We start from the raw sequence: 16,329 nt of genomic DNA on the forward strand, positions 1-16,329 counted from the left end.
TTTGATTTCTGATTTGGTAACTCCTCTAAAATTTCAGTATTGTTTATATTTCAGTACAGTACTAGTGTTTTGATTTAAATCCAAGCGTCACACACTTGAGTTACTTCTGACATCTTCAATGCCAAATTAAACAGTTTGAAATCATTATGTTTTATGGTCAAATAATCCCTATTGATGCTTTCCCAGAAAGTGTTTAATTACATGGTATCAGTGTATAGGTTTGGTTTTTTAGCAGGTGTGTAATAGCGTTGTGTGAATTTTAGCTTCAGCACAGTTTTTAGGGATTGGCCGGCTGGATAAACTTTTTTACCAAAAGGAGCTGTACTTTGAGATAAGTATCACAGACACCAGATAAACAGCAGTCCTTACAGACACCTTTCTGTAGATAAGTAACCTTGCAAATACTTTTCTGGAGTGGCAAACACTGAGTCTTGAATAGTAGAATTCAGACAGAAAACGTGGAGTATATATTTCAGATTAAGGATTTGTGTCTTCAATTCTTGCTAAAGCCGTATGTCCAAATGGGAGAAACAGTCTATATATGCCAAACTCATCCAGGATTCAGCAAATCTCACATCACGATGCTAACTGAATTTAGGGCCTGGGGATATCCATACATGTTTTCATGCAGGCAGCTTAGGTCCAGATCTGCACCCAACTTAATAAGCCCCTCTGGGTCAGCAGGAGTCAGCTGAGGTCTGACCAGGCTAATTAGATCTGGCTCGCTGGCAGTGATGCTGGGCCTGGGCTGGTTTCAGGTTTAGCCATCCATGTGTATCTATTCTGTTTCTTAGTACTCATTTTTCTGTTTTGTTTTTTTTATTTTACCATTTTTTTCTGGGGTATACCGCTTCTCTTTACAGTTCATTTTCTATAGTGACAGGGTTTGCCTGTGTTCACCAGCGTATCCAGCACTGAAGAGGAGAGGAATAGCCAGGCAGCCTCACCAGTGGGCTTTTTCTTGGGGTGAACATCTTATTTCACTCTGGCAATGATACCAGGATGATAAACCCATCCACGATGACTGGAGCTGTAAATGACAGGAAGGAACAAGATTAGGAAATGAATTCTTTAACTATGTTGAGAAGCCAATTATCACAAGGGAAGCATATTAGCAGTGAATTCCACACCTGTTACCATACCCTGCAACTGTAATTAATTTACTGATAGCACCATTACAGCAGATCTGTCTTATTTGCTATGACCTCCACAAGAAGAGACAACATAGTTATACATATAATTGCATGCTGCACTGCCAGAATTATATAGTAATAAGCATAGTAGAAAAGCTTGAAATAGTACATCTGAAAAATGTATAAAAAGGGACTGTCATTCATAATAGATTTTCGTTTAATATTACATTTGATTAATTATAGAAAATAGAAAATTTAAATGAAATAATGGTAAATTTAGTTGTGGTGAATATAAAGTTCTAATTAAAAGTGATCATTGCAGTCATATAGGAAAACACCTACTGTGTAAGGATGGCAGATGAGTCACAGCTGTCCTAGGCATAAATGAGAATCTCAAATAGTTAGGAATGCATAGGCCATGCAGTTAGGTAATCCTCCTAAGAAACATGTGAGAAGTTTGTGATGGTGCAACAGATTTTAACACTGGTGCCAGTTCTGAGAAGGGAAGAAAGCACGTTAATGAACTGTTACTTGGACTAGTACCTTGCTCAGGATGAACTATTGGAGCTCCCTCCCCATGATGAACTGCCAGATCAAGGCCCTCATTTGTAATGTGCTCTCCTCCTTAGAACTATGCCATACATTGTGTAGTAAGATGCTGCTCATTAAACTATGTCCTGAAGTTCATAGACGGTTAAATCGGTGATCTTCTGATAAAATATCTGTAGTTAGAAAATCATGTTTTCACGGTGCGGCTTTCCCTGAAGTGTGATGCCACTGAGAACTGACTTTATGGATATTTCCCTTACTACACCTGTGTTTGTTCAGAAGTCAAATGCCGTGCTTGCTTAGTTCTCTAGCCTCTCTTACCAAGCTTAATGCATGCAGCAGAGGAAGCAGGGCTCAAATATACTTTCATTGTAAGTCTAAATTTCCACATGCATTTCAGTTAAAATTTCAAACAAACAGATCGGATCTGGTTTTCAGCAGTATAAACGCATGCCTGTATGAAACCTGCACTGAAAAGTTACGACTTATGGCTTAGGTAAAGTGATGTCATAGGATGCGTTACAGGTTTTCAGAATAAGATGAAAATGTGGTTTGAGGTAAGGGATTCCTTTTAAGCCATAAACAGTGCATGCTGGGTATGTGTATGAAAAACCCATTCGCTTAACCTACAGTATTATTGAAAGCTTGGGTCTGATCCCAGTTTTTATCTCTCTCAACAGCGACTACCTAGACAAATTGAAGAGCGGAATGAAAAATTAAAGAAAGAAATGTTAGGTAAGTAGCATGTACCTGTAACTTGCATAATAATCTTCATAGTCTACTGGAAAAATAAAAATGCATGAGTAGAATCTCTTGTATAAAATTTGAAGAAGGTAAATCTTAAAGGAGATACTTGTGTTAAACAAAACAACAAAACTCCCGATTTCTTCGTAGTTTTCTATTGCTTGGTTTCACCTACAGCTAAGTTCTAGCCAAATACTTCTCCCATACAGAAAAGGCTATTGGTTACATTTAAAGGAAGAATACTCAAGACCTTCTAAAACAATTTAATACCAATGCATGTAAAAGCAGGGGGAAATGGTTGAAACAAACCAGTTGCTCTGCCCTTTTTCTTTGAGTAAACCTTCAAAGGAGACATTCCCATGAAAGGGATAAAACAGGGTTTTCACTACACCTTTATGTAAAAAGTCAGCCAGCTGTAGTAGCTGAGCATGTTTGATCTTGTGTCTGAAGAAACAAATTTGGTTCTTCTTGTAGCACTTCCAACTCATATTTACCTTGATTTATATAGTATTTCAGTTCTGTTTGTTTGGAGGCTGAATTAGGCCTACCTAGTGTTACAAACAAGCATCTGGCCTTTCTAGGAGTGGAATTAGATTTCCTGTGTGGCTCGCTGTCTCTTGACGTTTTACAATTCTGCACCAAAGGATACTATTGACTCTACTTGTTTGTAGAAGAGAATTTAATTAGTGTAACTCAGTTGAATGTATGTGCCCCCATCATCATGTTGTATGATATTGCTTGGATAATATCTTAACTGGATTGAAGTAGTTCAAAAGGATAGCTAGTTAAATAAAATTGCCCAAGCAAGATCGGTTTTAATGTGTGATACCAAGTATAAAGCACTTCCTTGTACCACTCAGCGCTGCAGTTAAATTAACAGTTTTGGGGGAACCTCCTGCCCAGAAAGACTGCTGTCAGCATTTTCTGCTGTCTCCTAGCTAACGGGAGACAGTAATTGCTGTTAATTCTTGTAGGTTCAGACACTACATAAGCCAATCTGACATTCTGGTGCTTTTTAAAATGAGTTTTTATTTTTATATAATCTTTTCATTTGTAATATTTAGAAAATCCACACAGAAGAGCAAGAACAAAGGACAGTGTAAGATAGAGAAACTAACTGTACCTAACCTGTTTCAGAAATAGCTTTCAGTAGTTACCTGTTTACTCATTCTAGGTGTTACAAGTAGTAGGTGAAATGCTATTTCAAGATGAGTAGGCTTTTAGAGGGTTTGGGTTAGGAAGGGGGAGGACTGTTTCACTGTTCAGTAGAGAATCAGGTTAAATAAACAGTTTCTTGCATACTGTAACAATAATTCTTAAAATATTTGGGAAGAACAAACTGTTTCAAGGGCTTATGCTGAAACTGGTGTTTTGTTTCCCCCCCCTCCCCTTACTGTGCAGGGAGTCTGATTTGCTCTTGTTTTGCATCTGTTTTGACACAGTAAAGTTGCAGTGAGTCTTTCTAGAGCTTTCTATCATCAGATTCTGTTTCCACCATTGTACTTAGAACAAACCATGAATAAAGAAGGTTAAGTGTGATAGTGCTATAAATAAATGACAAATGCAGAAGATCTCCAGAAAGATCATGCCCATTTCTAGGACATGGGATGAGTTTCAATACACACTAATATGAAAACAATTCCTGATCTGTTTTGAACTCTCCATTTACACCATTGTTACCTCTGTCTGAAGGGCCTAACAAATCACAAGGGACTATACTGAAACAGTACATCCAGTTTTATAAACTGTCATGACAAACCTAGTTCTATACTGCTAAGTTTTGCCTAGCTTTCAGACTAGATGTGATCTTTTTAAAAAGAAGTGTTAATCCAATGGCAGTTAGGATTTCAGAATTTTAATGGTCTTTTTGTGCAGGCTGTGATTCTTGAGAAAGGAATCCCTTCTCAATGATGTTACATACATGAAAGGAGATACACCGATGTTACTGGTGTAAACATCCAGGAGAACCAGACTAAGAGTAGGGTACTACAGCATATAACCCAATGTTTATCCACAACCTTTGCATGTGACAGGGTTCAAATAAATTGTCACATGTATCATTAAAATGATATGGTGTCAGTTGGGCAGGTGGTATTTTATTCTTACCACTGCTTGTGATCACTAGTCAAACATAAACTGAGCATTTTTTCTATAATGCAATCCCTTAACTTGAAACACTTGAAATTAAGTTAGGAATGTGGGCAGTTACCAGACTAATTTTTAAAGTGCTGTAAAATTCTCTGTATCTTGTCGGTAAGAGAAGATAGCAGTGAAGTCATGGAAATAACTGTGGAGGCCCGGGAAGGAAATACTTCCCAGGTTTACAAAATGTTGCTGTTCTGTCTAAAGTCAAGAAAAAAAACACAACCTTACAATTGAAGAAGGGGGATTAGACACGAGTTCTGGAAGGAGTGGAGAAAGATAAACTTCATATAGTACAGTGGTTAAGAGATTTCTTTGGGTTGTTTTTGTTGCACAGTGTGTTTGTTCTAAGCTCTTTCAGCTTTTCTTTTTCAAGAATTTTGTTAATGGTATTTGCCAAATGAGTACTGTGTCAGAATAGACAGTTGCTTGTGGTAATCGGTAAGGAGATTATCTGACTACTGGTTAAACAGTGCCAGGTGTGCAAGGATTCATTCTTGCCTTCTCACAGGGGAGACAGCTCAGGTGTCTGTGTTGTATCCCAGATTTTTTTGGTTCCAGGAGAGCAAGTCAGATGCCTTATAGTAGTTCCAGGCTAGGCCTGGTCCAGGAGAACTGACACTAAACTTTTAATTAATCACCAACAAAAATCTTTAGAAAGAATGTCACAGTTCATGCTTTGGCTCCTTTGAAGTTTGGATATTGAATTTAATTCTTATTTTAGTCAGTGAATCAGCCAGTAGCATCATTTTCCTAGGCTTTTGTTCTGTCAACTAAAACTAAGTCCTGGTATATCCAACTAACTAACACTGTCATGAAAACTGGAGCTGTGTACAAACAAACCAAAATAAATGGAGTGCATCTTCCTCCTTCCCCAAGTGTGCTTCCTGCTTTCCAGGGCTGCAGCTCATTACCACATAGTTTGTCAGAAGCTGAAAGCACTTCTTAAGTGATTGTGTGTAAATAAATCAGAGTATGCATTCTCGGCTGGGTTTTTCTTCCAGACTACCTAACTATGAGATCTTGAGTGCAAGTGGTAGTGCGTGTGGTTGATGAAGTTGATGGCACCAAAAAAAGCAATTTTTGTTGCCAAACCAAGTCCATTTCTGCTGTGTTCTGCAAGGGTCTAACTTTTCCAAAGCTGACATTTGTATTTAAATTATTTTCATATTTTCCATTCAGCCTTTGCAGGTGAGCACTGCCACTCACCCCTGGAGTTTGCTCAGTACAAACTAACCTCTGAGTTTCACATTAAAGAAAGCTTAACTTACAGCACCCTTTCAAAGCAGCTTTTAAATCTGTGTGGCTCTTCCCTTTTGAGCTTTCATAACGTGACTGCTCTCTGCCTTAGTAACTGTGCAGGATCTGAACATATGCTGACCATTTTCAGCTCTTTTTTTATTTCTCTTCTGACTTTAAAGCCAAAGACTTCCAGCTACTGTGCAACAAGCTAGTCTTGTCCAGAGAAACTGCAACGACTGTGATAACTGGGACCAGTTTCTTTGGGGAGAGGGTTGTGAGAAGAGGGGACATTTGGACTGGTTTTAGCAAGGTTTAGCAGCTTGGAGGCTGTGACCACAAATACAGTTTTCTGCATGGCTGGGGGGAGCCAAGTATATTGGATATTAAAAAATGGGATGGAACATATGCCAATCTGTGTAACCCATCTTATACAGACAGGGTTCATCAAATCTAATGAAAAACTATTGGGACTCCCAGCTTAAGTTATAAATGAGCGTATTCCAAAAAAACAGTGAAATGTACCTGATTATCGATGTGATTAATGAGAAGGCCTGTCAAAGCCTATCACCTGGGCCTTTCTGTGTATATATATATATACACACACATATATATATGTATATACATATATATATAAAAGAGATTTTTCCAGCTACTTGACACCAGCAAAGATATTTATTTGGCTTAATCAGCAAAGATATTTATTTGGCTTAGTGTCTAAAGAATTAGTTCCCTGTTTTGTTTGGGGTTTTTTTTCCTACTGAAGCATATATTGTGTTTGCAACTAAGCTGCTAAACCACAATACTGTATAGAGGGAGGTCACTTTAAATAATTCAAACCAGAGCTAATATACAATTAACTTTTAGTTCTGTCCTCACCATTTAGGGAATAGATTTGCCCTTGCTCTTTTAATTGCTTAAAATATGTTGTTGGTAATACAGAAAGTTACACAAAGGTGTGAGGTGAGACCTCATCAGGAAATTTTTTTTTATCCAAAAAAAAATTTCTTAACACAAACAATATCTAGCTTTTTAACTTCCAGGCACTACATTAACACTAGTAGCGGCACTAGAAATATTGCCAGATAGACTGAACAGCAATTAATTTTGGCTGTTACATCTTAGTGTAATTGTGAGAAATCTTTTCTTGCATCTGCCTTTTGCAAAAGGGTGTTAAATTGCAGTTTAGGTCAGTAATTGATTGAATCACAGACTTCTGAGCCCCGAATTGATTTTTACCAGTTAGGGTTTTTTAAACCTCAGAATATTGCTTTGCTGAAGAAATTTTAACATGCTGGAATTCCAGGTGGAAACTAGACATGGGCTTTCTGAAATATAAAGAGCAAGATCTATGAAAACACAGTCTCAGAGAGGAGAATGTGACCCTGCTTGGGGACAAGTGAGTGTTTGATTGCTGAGAGCTCTTTGCAGCTGAGTCAGAGCTCCACATGCCTTCTTCCTTCCTTCAAGCACAGTCTCTGTTTTAAGAGAGCTTTTCTTTGCAGGGAGGGGGAGGTTGGACTTAACTGCGTATCTTAATTTAGGGATGAAAGGAGAGTGGGAGAGGAGGAAATAGCGCTTTCCTACAATGATGGGTTTATGTGCGCCAAGACAGCAGGAGCAGTGCTTTGGGCTTGAGTTCCCGGAAAAGGCAAGGCTTTCTTCTGCTTCATTAACAATTTATTAAATGTGCCTGCACCAAAAGGCATTGCTGTATGTGGGTTTAAGTGAATGAACAGGAAGGTGACCTGTGACTGTATTGTTTGAATTATTCAGTCACAGTGAGATGAAGAATAAATAATATCATACGGTCTTCAGCTTCTCCCAAAGAGCTGGCCTAGCTACAAGCAGGAATACCAGGGCAGTTGTTCTGTGTTTGTTGGCTCTAGCATGACCGGAAAAGAGCTGTCTTACTAACTCTGGTTAGAAAAGACCTTTCATGGTTTCCCGAGACAGGCAAAGTCGTCTGCCTGCTCCTGAGCCAGCTGCAGTGCCTGGAGAACTTGTGAACTGCTTACAACTGACTCTGGCTGTGCCAGGATTCTTTCACCAGTAGAAAAAGACACTTCTCACCCCAAACCTGAAGCTAAGCAGCGACCAAATGTTTGTCTAGAAGTACAATAGCAACTGTTCATCCCAGTCATAGAGATGCTATGAACAACTTCATGGTTTTATAACCAAAATGCTTTTAGGATGCAGCACAAAATTAAGAACTTAATAGTTAAAACAGGCTGTAGTTTAAAACACCAGCAGTACAAAGAAGCTTGTCCTAGCTGAGCCACTCGCTGGAATGACTCTGGTCAGATCACTCAATCACCTCATCTGGTAATCCATACGGGGGGGGGGGGAATCAAATTGAAGAAAAAATCTGTCTCACCAGCTACCTGCTTTTGTAGACTACGGTTGTCTTCTGTTTCTTGGGTAAGGCCCATGTTGATGCCCAAAGGCCAATCTTGCTTTAACATAATTACACAAATCTCGGAAGGGTACTCAGTTGTGAACCAGAACTTTGATGCAAGATCTTAATGACTTTGGCGTATTTAGGAGTACCATAGAAATGCTGTTAAGTTGCTTTATGCAGGATTGAGTTCTTCTTAGAATGAGATGTTTACATTTTCCCCCAGCTGTTGGTTTTTTTTGTATTTTCTGTGAATGTGTTCAAAAATGCTTCCCCTGCCCCAATTCAGTTTTGGAAATGTGATCGTGAAAATAGCATCTTTTGGTTTATGGTGATGGTGTTTAACCTGTCTTGAGCTGTTGTCGGATTGAAAGAGATAAGGGCCATACCTCCACGGGGTAGGTTCAGACTTTGGTATCATTTCTGTTCTGAACACTGTCACCTGCAGTGTCATGCAAGGCAAATGTCTTGATCTGTATGTCCTCCATTTGTGCAGCATAAACACTGCTTGTCTCTTTGTGAAGGACTTGCATAGGGCTTTGCTCCTTATGTTTCTGTACTTTTACTGCTTCGGTATGGCTTAGCACCAAAGCCTGAATTAAATTCTGGCTGTTGCGTTGTAGTGAGGAAACTTACACAATAGCAATAGTGATGATTGCGGTGCTGGGTAGAAACGGGGTTTTCAAACAAAAGAACTTAGGAAAAGCAAAGAAACTAAGTAAGCATTCATATGACTTTGCAGTTAGGTTTGGTTAGTTTAGAAATAGAAATACAAATGAAGATGAGTAGAATAAGATGTTTCTCGTGACTTAAGATGGCTTGCTGAAACCACACACATGCAGGCAGGAATAGGTGTGGCATTTGCATGTTTTACTTGCATAGAATCATTTAGGTTGGAAAAGACCTTTAAGATCAAGTCCAGCCATTAACCCAGCTCTGCCAAATTTACTGCAATGTAAGCCTGTACATTAACCGCAAAAAGTATTTAAAAAAAAAAAAATCTGCAAATTGAGATCACATAAGATGAAACTGCTATGCAACACTAGTAGTTTAGAGATAATGTATCTTATAAAAGTCTAAAAATTATGGAAAATGAAATAAGCATGAAAATTATAATTGAACAGTAGTCTTGACTACTTCAGTTGCTCAGCTGGATTTCCTGTGTGCCAGCTATTGTCGTCACTTTCTCCCCACCGTGAGTGCACACAAAGCTCCCAGCAAAACAAAATCCATTGCCTTAGAGAGTCTAGTAAAAGTAGAAGGCTATTTGAAAGGCAGTGTGTAGCCTGTGGATGCAGACCTAGGGTAGGCTTCAACTTGTCCAAACTTCTTCTGCTTGTTCTTTGGGAAATTAGTCTACAATTCTGCATTGAAGCCAGGGGGAAAATAGTGTTTTTCTTGAAAAACTGACCATCATCCTCCTTTGTCTTGCCTTGCTAGGAGCTCAGTTAGCTTGTGTTTAGCCAACACAAAAGTTGTTACCTCAGCTTCTTGTTTAATTTTATGCATTTTATCTATTCTGTCACCTCTATATAAACATGGTGGGTTTTTTTAAAAAAAAAAGTCCTTTTGTTGGCCTTCCCCTTTTATAGGTGGTAGTGAGATTCATTTTCTAGAGTCAGAATGCATGTATAATACATATGTTAATAAAGCCTTTAGATTTTCTTAACTGTTATACTGCGTGTATATTTAACAATGCTTGTTAAATAATAGCTGCTTAGAGCTCTTAGTAGTGTGAGTCCTGAAGAACTGTGGTTTTGAAAGTGAGTTACTGATGTGACATCCCATGATATTATGCTGAGGGTGTTTGCAGGCCAAATGTAAAGGCTGTAAAGTTAGTTGTATGCTTCAGATGGAACTCCTTAGTTTGCACGTGCAGATGCAGTCACAACAATTAATTTGTTTTTCTTTGTATCTATATACAGCTCTAGAAAAGGATTTTTAATAATTACAAACGAGTAGTTTGAACGTTGGCTTTCATTGTGCCTTTTGGTAGTCTAGGAAACTGGCCAGTTATAATATTCTGGATTGTTTATAGAGCTGTAGCTGCATCAAAAATGACCAGAACTGAAACTTTTATGTTAAAAAATTGAAAGTTGGCAGCATCAGTTATATTCAAGCATTATGTACAGGGGAGACCAGTGCTTTGTTGTGAGCTGTTAAAAACTTGGATGCTTCAAGAGCTTATAACTGAGGAAATGAGGTGCTTCTGGGTAGCTGTAACCACATAGAAGAACCATGACTGACTGCAGCCACGGGCGCTTCATCAGGGCTGCCTGAACAAACCATTCAGAACCAGCACGGTCATCTGTGTTCAACCTCAAAGCTGACAGTAACTACATCACAATTGGAATTTTTAAAATTTGTGTTCAAAGCCTAAATATTCAACAAACTGCAAAGATTCCTACAGCATTTACCTTAAATTAGTAGATGAATTTACCTTAAATCAGTAGATTAGTAAATTAGTAGAGCCGGACTCTGTTGTTGGGTATAATTCAGTGGGGATCTGCCCTCCGCTTAACACTTAACGCGTTATCTTTACTTTTTGTTGTAGGCAAACTGAAGGATCTCGGGAATTTGGTTCTCCGCCCCTTTGGCCTGTCAACAGAAAATTTCCAGATAAAACAGGATTCATCAACTGGTTCATACTCCATCAATTTTGTTCAAAATCCAAACAACAATAGATAACATGGATTCAATCTAGTTCTGCTGGCTTTTAGGCTTCGTGACCGTGTGCTTGCACATACCAATAAAAGGATCCAGCAAACATTCTTCACACGCCCCAAGTGAAGATAAGACTTGAGCATATTAATTTCTCTGCTTGTGAAATTACTTACAACGTGGATGTAAAGCAGGTCATTTGACTTCCCTTAGTGGTTAACTGTGTCCACTGTGTGACTTTTTGAATATTTTTTTTTCTTCCCTTGCAGTGTTTGGCTTGTCCAACAGTCACGTTCATTATTTTGGCCCACTCAATGCTGGTAACAAAATTCTAGAAAGCAATTCAGTTGAATCAAAATGCTCACGCACTTGTAGCCAAGAACAAAGCCTAATGGTGTCTTGGGGGATTAATGAATCTAGCAGAAGCACTTCTCCACACTCAGCAGGTGGATATGACTGACAGCATGCATGGAAGCAAGCCAGCCTCTTCTGTGGAATAATTTCTCTTTGTAATAAAGGCTTAGTATTTCTGTTGGTTTGGTTTGTGAAGTTCTTGCCTTATTTGAATCCTTCCCGTGGTGGTGGTGTTAAAAGTGTGTATAGCCACCCACAGATAACGTACTTGCAGGACATTAATTTGAAGCATTTGATATTATTTTTTTTTTTAATCTTGCATATAGCAATATTGGTAAGTTAACCTCAGGCCACCCTTACACCACAGTTTTACTTTTTATTCATCTTTCTGAAGGCAGCAAGGAAATTTTGTGCCTATATATGTACACACTTTGTAATGGTACCATAACATTAATTAAATTTGCTTGTCTGAGATTCATTCATATTGCAGATACCCATAACTGCAAACAAATAAGTGATGTTAAAGCTGACTGTACTGATCTTCATAGTATAGTAGGCTGTGAAATGTGTGTATTTCTATACACACACATATATAGGTGATGTTGAAGTAGTTCATTCAGATTTTGGAGAAGGGGGTATCTTTTGTAATTACTACTTACTGTTTCTTAGATTGATGCTGAAATGTTTACATTGGAGGTAGATTTTTCAGTTGTCTCCACGCAGATTTCAATACATGATTTACTTAAATAGTTAGTGGTGGCTGTCTGTTGGCTATTGGTTGTCATCTTGAATTTATTTCAGGAAGTTTCTTCGTGTGCTTAAGGGCTGAAATTAAGTAGCTCCAGTCTTTACACTAATATGCCTGAAAGGAATAGTCTCTCAAGCTGAGGTGTTCTTGGTGCTTTATTTTCATTTTTGTCTCTGTAGCTCGGGGGGGGGGGGGGGGGGGGGGGGGAGTGTGTGTGTGTGATTTCTCTTTAACTGTGTCCTGCTGCATTTTCAGTTTTGGTTACCTATTTGTTTGTGAACAAGTCTGCAGTGAGTGTGTATTATTAAGTCTATGGGAATTAAAATGTCGTTGTCAAAAGAAGAGAGAAGCCCTAATTCACAGTGAGGCCTGTGCAGCCTTTAGCATCTTCTGCATAATTAAAATCTCACTTAAGTAAATAACAGCAAACAGCCTCCAGGATCTCCAAGTGCTGAACCTGTAACCGTGCCGTGCTTTACTGGAGTAAAGTTTCTAATGTGCAAAGCTGAATTTTCTTTACTAGTCAAGTTTGGGCAGAGGGGTAGGTGGGCCGATGGGGGGGTTTAAAGAAAGATGTCACTCCTCGGAGCGACGGGTTTGCCAGCCGGAGGCTGCAGGATCCAGGCAGAGGGCTGAGCTCTCCCAGGGCAGGTGGTACCAGGGCGTGTGCTGGGAGAAAAGTGTGCTCACCCCCAAGGGGCTGTGCAGGTCCAGATGTGTTAATTAGCTGTAAACCCGCTCTGCTTTCAGAAGAGAGTTCTTCAGATTTGGGGAAGGCTTCTGGGGTTGGGCGGACTGTTAGGAGAGATTATTAACCTCCCGAAAACTGGGATTCTACAGAGCAGAGCTTCAGAGGGCTGAAGGCTGTAAGTGGGGCTCGTGCCCAGCAGCGCGCAGGTACGCCTGGCTCCCGCGCCCCTGCAGCCCCGGGACAGGACGGCAGAGGTGGCAGCCCAGACAACCGAGGCTGGGAGCAGCGGGTGGCCCTGGGAGCGGTGCAGTGCACCTGGAGCCAGGCGGTCCTCTGACCCTCGAGTTCCAGTGGCTAACTTCCCGCAGGGTCGGAAGGGTGGGGAAGGGAGTGCGTCAGGGCTTTTTTCTCATTTACCAACATTAGCGCTAGTCCCGTGTCGCTGGATGTGAAGCAGATCAGTCTGTGCCCTGGCTTTCACCCAACTGCAACATATATATATATATATTATATGTCCACACCCTTGGGACATATGTAAATGGAACCACTTTGAAGCTACTATGGATACTTTAAATTTTCTATATATCTTTGTTATTACCAATTAATTGCTATCTTTATGCATTCACTGTATGTGTATCTGGTATTTACCAAGTGTAGGGCTGTTCTGCAAAGTTAAAAGCAGGGGCTTTTAGCAACCTGCTGTTTGTCATACAAATGAGTTCAGTGACAGATTTTCTTTTGTTCTGTTCCTGCTCCACATCTTTCAAGGGCTGGGCTGGAGAGCTGCACACATGCCTCCTTGGGTGGAGGCCGGTTAGCTTATTCTGGAAAATAAAAGCACGACAAAACTTCTGAAATTACTACCGGCTGTGCAAACACAACAGCAAGTGCAACTTCCCTGCTGGATGCCTGATCTGTACCTGTAGCTTTTAAACGAAGGGAAGAACAAATGAAGCTGAAGGATTGCAGCTCATTTGCTTTCCACACTTGGGTTTGTAATTTCATTGTCTTGTGTGAAAGGCAGGTTAGTGTCACAGGAAACTGGGCACACGGTCACTGAGGACTCAGATCTATAGGTCGTACCTACTCGAGGTGCCACTCTTTCAGATAACACATTGCAGAGGTTTCTGGTTTATCTGCCATTACAGCAAGTTCTCTAGGTAAAATTCCAATTAATTGCCTGAAAGAAGTCCTTTTGCATTGTCCAAATCCTGAACGATTGCTTATATTTTGCTTTTTATTTTTAAAAGATGTTTTTAATGTCTAAACTAGTTATTACAGCTGCCACCAGAAGGGTAATTGGTATATTCCTTCTGGTGTCATTGGCCACAGTTCCACCACGGTGCCAGGGTGTAGTCACACAAGTTGGGCTTCAACCTCTAGTAGGAACAAAATGTTTTATGAAACATAATCTTTTAAATATAAGTGCTCTTAAACTACTATGTTCCTTACTAATTTGTTCCAACAATTACTCACCTTTATTGTAACTAGCATGTGCCTTTTTTCCACTTTGAGGTGTCTGTCCTCAGCTCCCAGCTTTTGTTCCTTCTTACTCTGCCTGCCGAATAAAAACCCTGTTAGTACCTGGGCTGTTCTCCCTGAACGTGTTTGCACAGTAACCAAGGGGCCTGTTGGTCTCCAGAAGCTGACAGACAGGGCTGCTTTCAGTCTCTCCCTACAAAGAACTTTCCAGGACTTCCATAATGTTTGTGTCGCAGCCCTTCCATTTTTTGACATTTAGGAAGGGATACGAGAACTGACAGATTTATTTCCCTTCTGCTCTCTACAGAAGGTGTCCCACTCTTACTTCATTGTTTATCCCCTCCAAGATTGTCTTAACCCTTTTGGCAGCAGATGAGCAGAGTTTTACACCTCCCCGGGGCTGTTTCTGGGACACGGGCTCCCCTGTCCTGTGGCTGCAGGGGACGTTTTCTCCCTTGTGCTAACGCAGCTAAATGCACCATGAGGTCCCGCTTGCTGAGCCGTGTCTGCTTCCCAGTGTTGTCCCACCCTGCTGGTGCTTACCAGCCTTTTCAGGGGTGACTTTAGATTTGCTCTTACCAGCGTTTTCAGGGGTGACTTTAGATTTGCTTTTCAGTCTCTGACAAAAGTGTCAACCAGTATGCGGGCTAGCGGGGATTTGAGCAGAATCCCTCAGGAAACATGGCTGTTTGAAGGACAGTGGCAAACAGATCTGTCAGGGGGACAAGCTTCATCCACGAGTGTATCATTTATTTTATCTTGTAGATAGTTATCTGCAAATACTACGAATACTGCAGGGTGCCATGCCAGGTAATGTGTCTTTATAATTAGACTTACTAAGCCTGGTTGAATGACAAGGTCTGTTTTTAATGGATTTTAATTGCATGTTTGCCTTTAATTCTTTATTAATGGATTTCTGATCCTGTTTTCAGATTCCTAGCCCAGATGTCAGATTAACCAGCCTGTGTTTACCTGGGGCTTCCTCTCTGTTGCTCCACTGTCCTGTCACTGTATCCAGCGTACATTAAAGGCGAATGGGTGACCCCGCTGGCTGTTTTAGGTGAAATATCTGGGCTTATTTTCAGTCCCATTAAGTGTCCCGCCTGGTTGCTAATAATGGCAATTTCATCATACCACTTGCTTTAACTTGAGAAATACCAAACACCACTACTTTTATGGTCTGCAACAGGCCCCCACCATGTTTTGGGCACTGCTTTTCTTCCTAATAGATTAAAATTTCTCTTGTATCATCCTCATCTTTGTTAGCCATGTCTTTTATAAGCTTTCCTTATCGAGATTATATTCTCTTACATCAAGTTTATAGCAACTATTTATTCTTCCCATATGCATTAGATTTATTTTTTTAATTGCTACCTTCGTATCACTGTTGAACCTCCTGGCTATATAGCCAAGGACTACCTCATGTTGTAGTTTTAGAATAATTTTGTATTTCCTTTGTCTAGCATCTTAGAAATATACATTCTTCTTTTTCATTTGCTCATTTCTAGTCAAGTATATCCTATTTTTCCTTCTAGTTTTATGTTTCTAAAGCAGGGATAGAAATGGAAAAAATATGTATGTTTTTATGTGGGTAACGTGCACAGTCCAGACTCTCTGTCTATAACCACCAACTTCCAGGACACTGACTTTTGTCTCTAGACACTGTAAAATGGCTCAAAGTAACATATCCAAGATACCGCATTAGAAGGCCCTTCTAGAAGTAATTTTCAGAAACTCCGATTGCCCAGTATGTCTCCAGCAGTTTATCTTTTCATTACAAGGGCGCCTGAAAAATAGCCCATCTGTTTTCTGGGGGCCATTAGTTCTGTTTCCTGAGCTTTGTTATCACACTCATCCATACACACTCGGTAGCCATTTGAGTGTACAGTATTTAAAGCTGCTGCTTCTTCCTCTCCTTACTCCGCCCTTCCTGAATAGGTAATACCCACTAATTACCAGTCCAGTCAGTTGAGTCATTCTGCTACATTACCATATCCTAAAGCTTATATCATTTTTTTCCTCATTTGTGAAACACTGCAAACCGCCTTATTTTAGAGGACTATTACAAGTAAGAATGAAGAACTAGAAACCCGTACGTGCTCCCTGATAATTCGGTATGAGATATTTACAACACTGAATTTCAGATTGCATCACTGTTGTTACCTCTACCTCTTCCTCTCCATGCGTG

At 40.0% G+C, this 16,329-nt stretch overlaps 1 protein-coding gene across 2 annotated transcripts in view; it reads left to right on the forward strand.

Moving 5' to 3' along the window:
* The window catches only part of TTC1 (tetratricopeptide repeat domain 1), a 34,027-nt gene extending 22,631 nt beyond the window's left edge, over positions 1-11,396 (forward strand). For both annotated transcript variants that reach the window (XM_040604075.1, XM_040604074.1), the window contains exons 7-8: positions 2,363-2,417; positions 10,760-11,396. In XM_040604075.1, the coding sequence (XP_040460009.1) occupies positions 2,363-2,417; positions 10,760-10,893 (189 nt within the window). In that variant the 3' untranslated portion in view covers positions 10,894-11,396. The remainder of the gene's footprint in view (positions 1-2,362; positions 2,418-10,759) is intronic.
* The last annotated feature ends 4,933 nt before the right edge of the window (positions 11,397-16,329 follow it).

Source organism: Falco naumanni, chromosome 8 (assembly GCF_017639655.2).
Source record: "Falco naumanni isolate bFalNau1 chromosome 8, bFalNau1.pat, whole genome shotgun sequence".
NCBI classification, from domain to species: Eukaryota; Metazoa; Chordata; class Aves; order Falconiformes; family Falconidae; genus Falco; species Falco naumanni.